This window comes from Alligator sinensis, unplaced genomic scaffold, assembly GCF_000455745.1.
Source record: "Alligator sinensis unplaced genomic scaffold, ASM45574v1 scaffold811_1, whole genome shotgun sequence".
Taxonomy (NCBI): Eukaryota; Metazoa; Chordata; order Crocodylia; family Alligatoridae; genus Alligator; species Alligator sinensis.
The window spans coordinates 703,577-710,309 of record NW_005842579.1 but is presented as its reverse complement, the minus strand read 5'-3'; the positions used below and the strand labels follow the sequence as shown (position 1 = coordinate 710,309).

The window sequence follows — 6,733 nt, the reverse complement described above, 5'->3', positions numbered from 1 at the left end:
GGGAAAGAGGGTCTGAGTGTGTATGGGTACGAGTTGCTATTGCTGTGTACTACTGTACTGGCAATCCGTGTGTGTGTGTGTGTTTGCACACTCATGCCTGCCAATATGTGTGTCTCTGGGCCGCTGCCCTCTGCTGGATTTCACAAACACTGGTTTCAGTGCATGTACATGTAATTGTGTTTGTGTACTACAGCTGTACAGCAGATACAATCCGTATCTATATCTGCATGTATGAGCATGCATGTGCAATCCAGTCCTCTGCAGTCTATTAAAGTAGATAGTCAGAACTGCTTGACTGTGTTGTGAGCCTTTTGGACATTTCCATTTCTCCAGGTAGTCCGTTCCAACTCTTGACCGTCCTTATCCTCAGCAAGTTCCTCCTTATCTCCTGCTTAATTTTCTCTGTGGCATCTTGAGGCTGTTGCACCTAGTCTTGTCCCTTGCGACCAAGAGAAAAGCCCATCTCCATCCTCTCTACAGTCACACTTTGGGTATTTGAAGGCTGTTATCCCACCCCTCTCATGGTGCTGGCCTGGCTTCCCTTTCAGATTATCAGCTGACCAGTGCCGAGTTGTCGTCGCTGCCGGCGTTCAGCTCTCCGGGTGGATTATCGCTGGGCAGTATCTCCGCCTGGCAGCAACAGCAGCAGCAACAGCCGCAGCAGCCCCAACAGCCACAGCAGCAACAGCCCCAACAGCCACAGCAGCCACAGCCACCCCAGCAGCAGCAACAGCAGCAGCAGCAACAGCAGCAGCAGCAACACCTGGTTCCTGTATCGCTAAGCAACTTAATGTAAGTGAAGCGGGGGCCTGGGTCACTGCAGGGGCGGGGGGTTGATGGAGGTGTTGGCTGGAACAGGTCACCCTGCCAGGTACTGCAACAGATCGGGGAGCAAAGGGGTTAGGAGGAGCTAGGATGCCTGGGTACCAATCCTGACTTGCCCCTGGAAGCCAAGTCATATTCCCCCTCTTGAGTCTCACTGTCCTCCTCATTTAAAACAAGGAGACTATTATGGATGTAGCCCACAGAGTGTCAGACACCGGGAGGGGGCCTGGGTAGCTTTTGTAGGAAGCCACAAAAAAAGCCATGACCGCAACAGTGTCTGATTTGCACTATGGTGATTGGCACCATAGCAGCCGGCACTGCCCCAGGTTTTGAAATGATCACAGGATTCATAGGCTGATAGGAAAGTCAGGCTGGAAGGGACTTCTCGAGGTCACATGTAGTCAAGGCAGGATCAGTCCTGACTCAACTGAGCTTCCCGGCAGTGCCTCTGGTAAGATGCTGTGAGGTTTTTCTCTGGAAGTGCTTGAGAAGAACAGGAATCCGAACTCATGGTAGAGGTGATGTCTTTTATTAGACCAACTAGATTTTTGCAAAAAAAATCTTTAATTGCAAACTTTCAGGCACAAGCACCCTTCATCAGGCATAAGAGAAAAGATTATAAAAGTTCTCCCAGGTAGAAATGAAAATTCATATTTCATAGGAGAGTTTAAGGTGTGGTAAAATGTCCTGTGTGGCAAGGCCAGCGTATTCTTATTGCCTTCATATTAGAGAGGGTTGATTTCTAATCCATGCTGCCTCCTGGGCATCTCAAGTGCTTACCCTGAAATGTGAAGTCATTGGGGAAACTTTTTTTTTGGTTGCATTTGCTCTGCTCTGGATACATGATGCTGAGGCCCAAAGTGGGGAGGCTCTATGAAGACATGGTTGGAGAAAAGGACCTTTGTCATGTGGGGAAAAAATGGACTTTTCAGTGAAAACTTGCACTGTGGGAGTCCGGAGATGCTGGTACACTGTGGGGGAGATCTGGCTGGGGGGGCCTTGAAAATGGGGACTTAAGGAAGTTGGCTAGCAGCTTCCGTGAGGCATTGAGTGAGCATGGTTTTCCAGCTCCCCAAAAGGAGGTATTTCTTTTTTGCCCCACCTAAAAAGAAGCCAAGCAGCTAAAACTCCACTTTTGTCACGGGCAACCCTTGCAACAGAACATTTCTGACCAGCCCCGGATCCACGTGTCATTGCAAGAGGAAAGTAAAATGTTTGAGGCCCCGCTGGGGTTGATCCCACCCACGGGCAGAACTGGTGGAACTTGATGCGTTGCCCCACTGTTGGGTAACACTGAAGTCCTGTTCCACGTCCCACTGCAGGCTGGAAATAGCACTATCAATTAAGATGGGTTTGTGTCCTTCCCCAAGATTGAATAGCAGCCAGGCTCTTCAAACATTGTGGGCAGCCCGTGTCCCCACGCAGAGCCAACTCAGACTAGCCCTGGCCTCCACTGACTTCTATATCTGAACCCTGTCATTATATCAGGGAACACCCCGGAGACAGTCACGGCTGTGGTGTCTGAGGTGCTGTGCAGACTTGTGGGGTGAGACGGTCCCTGCCTCAAATATCTTGCAGTCTGAATACCCAAAGAAAGAGATTATTTATCCCAGCTTTGCAGCTGGGGACCTAAGGCCCCGGAAACATTCAGGGCATGTCTAAATGGTGGGAAGAAGGTGTTTCATGAGCGCGATGTTGAATTAATTCTCTGTGTGGACCCTCTGGAAGGGGAGGGAATAGAGATCACAGAATCACTGGTGCGCATCCAAAGTGGGTGATTGTTCTGGAGGAAAACCCACCTCTAGTCTGGAGTAGAGCGTTCACACTGGGAACTGTTTTCAGAAGCATTGATGCCAGGCCACCTCGAAGCAACTTGGGTCTTCCATCTTTGCCTTTGCCCAGTGCCTTAACTCTAGAGGTGGCTTTTCCTCTTAAAGACACCCCCTGTCCTACAGCCATCAAAAAGGCAAGCAACATGTTGGGGATGATTAAGAAGGGAATTGTGAACAAAACTGAAATTATCACAATGCCCCTTTATAAATCTGTGGTGCATCCACACCTCGAATACAGCGCCCAAATCTGGTCCCCACATCTCAAAAAGGATATAGAAGAACTAGAGAAGATCCAAAGAAGGGCAACAAGGATGTTCAGCAGTATGGAGGGGCTTCCAGGTGAGGAGGGATAAAGGGGCTAGGTCTGTTCAGTTTAGAAAAGAGACCCTTGAGGGGCGGCGACAGGACCAAGGTTTACAAAATACTAAATGGTGAAGAGAAAGGAAATAGGGATCTATTATTTACTGCTTCTCACAATATAAGAACTATGAAAATGAAACTAGTAGGTAGTGAGTTCAACACAAGGAAGTTCTTTTTCACCCAGCGTGTAATTAATATATGGCACTCACCGTCACAGGATGCGGTGGAAGCTGACACTTTAACCAGATTCAAAAGGGGGGTGGACATATTCTTGGAGGGAAGGGGGCATCAGTAGCTGTTGAGCACGGGAGTGAGGGGGGCAGCCTCTGAATCGGACATTCCTGGACCTTCACTGCTGGAGGCTGGAAGGGGAAGAGGAACGAGGGAAACACCCTGCTCAGACCCAGGTCACTTCTTTTCATCATCTGCTCTTTGCCATGGTGGGATACAGGAGAGAGAGCAAAATGGACCTTTGGTCTGACCCAGTAAATGGCAGTTCTTTTGAACACATACGCATGCACACACGTACACACACGCACACACACTATGAATACAGGATCAGATCTGCACACACTTTGGATATAGGATCAGATCTACACACGCACACTTTAGATACAGGATCAGATCTGGAGGCACACGAACTTTGGATCCAGGATCAGATCTACACACACACACATGTGCGCGCGCTTCCCCAGCAGGTGCATTGTGACTCACCAAGGGGGAAGAGCTGACTGCAGCTGCAGGCAGCCTGCCAGATCTGTTAGACCCGGGGTCTGCTCGAGTGCTGCACATCTGACACTCAGGCAGCCTTCCCAGCAGAGCAGGCAGGAGCCTTGCCTGTGCAGGCGTGCATGACCTCCCTCTGTCCTTGATGATGCAAAGGAGGGTGGTGCATTGGAGGGGGGTGTTATCTGGGCGGAAGGAGTTTTTGCTTTAGAAGCTGGTGGTTAGATGCAATTAGATCGACCTGACCCATGGTTCCTGATTCAGATGCATCTATGGGACCTCTTAGAAACACAGTTTGCTTCTCCTGACCCCCTGGGATGCACACCTGAGCCCAGTTCCATGGGAGGGGGAAATCAATATCAGTGGGGTCATCTTAGTTTAGATCCACATCAGATCTGACCCTGACCTTATCAGAATGGTGTCCGGATTCTGCTATGGTCTGATTCTCTCCCTGCATGAACATGGTTTGGGAGCTGGGGCATGTGACTTATGTGGAGCAGTTGAGGGAAAATGGGCTTATTTAGCCTGGAGAAGAGGAGACTGAGAGGGGATTTGATAGCAGCCTTCAGCTCCCTGCAGAGTGCTTGCAAAGAGGATGGAGCTGGGCTGTTCTCAGTGGTAGCAGATGACAGAGCAAGGAGCAATGGGCTCCAATTGCAGCAAGGGAAGTTGAGGTTGGATATTAGGAAAAACTTTCTCACTAGGAAGGTAGTAAAGTGCTGGAAAAGGCTACCCAGAGAGGTTGTGGTGTCTCCATCCTTGGAGATTTTTAAGGCCTGGCTTAACAAAGCTTGGCTGGGATGATGTAGTTGGGGCTGGTCCTGCTTTGAGCAGGAGATTGGACTAGATGTGACCTCCTGAGGTCCCTTCCAACCCTTATTTTCTATGATTCTGTGCTTCTATGAATATCTCCCACTGGCAAGAAGCAGTGAGGATGATACAAGTGCATCTAGACCATAGGCTTAGGATAGGATGAATCAGACCACTGGCTGCTATTGAGGTCTACCTGGATGGAGGCAGAACAGTGTGTCCTGGGCCCTGTAGTACTAGCAGCAAATGGAGAGTCTTCTTTAGCCTAGTTGGTAGGAACTGGATCTGTCACAACAGAAAGGTCTCAGTACTGCCCCCAGCTTTGAGTAGCTGCAGCATACCGCAAAATATTCTCTGTGATGTCTTGGTCGGGGGTGGGTTTCCTCTGTAGGCAATTAAAAATCTCTCCTCCCTGCAGAAGTTTCTCAGCTCTCCGTCTTAGGTGACTTTTAGCATCCAGGAAAGCAGAAAAGATTTTTGCAAAACAAGTCAAGAGAACTGCCTTTTGAGTTCAGATTTCCTTTCTGAGCCACTTCTGCACGTGGCATGATCTTGCGTGTGCAAGGAGGGAGCAGAGGGACAGAAGCCACATGAAAAGAAACATCACAAAACCTCAGTTACTGGTATTGAAAACCCTGGCGTCACTTTAGCAGAGAGCTCTTGAAAGCTCACGCGTTAGCACAGCCCATCAGTTATTGTTTATGTGATGGCAGCACGTGTGGCCTTAGCTGCACTCCTGCCCACACAGTGCCAGGCGCTGTACAGAGGTCCACAAGAGCCCAGTTTAATGGAGCCAGTTAGAAAGGGGTTTATTTCCTTCCAAGAGACCTATGCATGTGGAGGATAATTTACTCTGTCTGTGCCACCGGTCAGGGAGCATTCTTCCCCCTCCACCCAGGTGAATGGGACTGATACCCAGGTCTGAGTGCAATAAGGCGATGCTTCTTGGGGTTGGGAACATGAGCAAAGGGTAGGCAGAGATGCAGAGGAAGTAACTTGAGGTGTTGCAAGAGGTCGCAGCCCAAGTCTCTGCCACCTTTCCCAGCCCCCAGTCCCAGGCATTGCAAGGCGCAAGGGACTTTCACCCATCCATCAGTGGAGCACTCAATGCTGGCTGGGCTGTTTGATGAGATGTCGGTGTGATCCCTCTGACACCAGCATCCTGTATCCTTAGAGGCCTCCTGTGGTTGACACTTGTCTGTCATTCCTCATGCACCACGTTTCGCTGCCTGATTCTCCTTGACAGCACGACGGGGGCCTCTCCGGAGTGGTGTAACTGGGTCATTGCGTCAGGAAAGCCAGCCCCGAGTGCCAAGGGGACGGGTGTTGTGACAAGGGTCCTATACAAGGCCTTGAGAGACGTGTTCTGGCTGGGGGAGCTCTGCAAACTCCATGCCCTCTCCTTGTCCTGGTTGTACTTGAAATGAAATGGCTGTGAGAGAACAGGGCAGAAGGGCTTGTGATCAAAGAGGCTGTGAACAATGGGAGAGGCAAGGGTTTCTGTGGGTGCTCTCTTTTATGGGACCAACTGCGTGGCTGGGATAAAGGTAGAGTGCAGTAGCTAGCTTTGTTAGTCCGAAGTCAGTCAGAAGACAGGGTCAAGCTGCACCTCTAGAGACTACATGAGCGTCATTAGACAAGCTTTTTAATGCAAGACAATGGAAATAATCTTCATTTCTCTTTCTCCCTGTCTCCACCTTTGACCTTCTCTCCATCTTTCTCTTCCTTTGTGCTCCCCTCCCATTCCCTTCTTCCCTTTCCAACCCTTCCTCCCCTGCAGACAAGCCAGCCACTTATCTCACGCCACCACGTTGACTGTCAACACCAACCCCAACATCAGCATCAAGTCGGAGCCTGTCTCGCCCAACCGGGAGCGCAACACGGCCACGCCGCTGACCTCCTTCCCACACCAGAACCGCCACGAGCCCACGGGCCGCTCGCCCGTTGACAGCCTCAGCAGCAACGCCAGCTCCTACGAAGGCAACGAGCGGGAAGACCCCGCCCGGGCTGACTTCAGCTCATCCCTCGGTCTCCTGAGACCCACGACGGAGGCCGAGGGGGAGAGCCCGTCTGTAAAGCGCATGCGGCTGGACACCTGGGTAACATAACCAGCTCCCTGCTCTCTTCAAAGCTACTTTGTGCTCGCACCTGGGGATAGGGAGGGGGGGAGCGGGTGGGGT

The 6,733-nt window shown here is 50.8% G+C and overlaps 1 protein-coding gene across 11 annotated transcripts in view; it reads left to right on the top strand.

Annotated features, from left to right (window-relative positions):
- MEF2D (myocyte enhancer factor 2D) overlaps positions 1 to 6,727 on the top strand; it is a 101,270-nt gene extending 94,543 nt beyond the window's left edge. For all 11 annotated transcript variants that reach the window (XM_025214347.1, XM_014524171.2, XM_025214346.1 and 8 more), the window contains 2 exons: positions 549 to 792; positions 6,334 to 6,727. In XM_025214347.1, coding sequence (XP_025070132.1) covers positions 549 to 792; positions 6,334 to 6,661 — 572 coding nt within the window. In that variant the 3' untranslated portion in view covers positions 6,662 to 6,727. The remainder of the gene's footprint in view (positions 1 to 548; positions 793 to 6,333) is intronic.
- Positions 6,728 to 6,733: the final 6 nt, after the last annotated feature.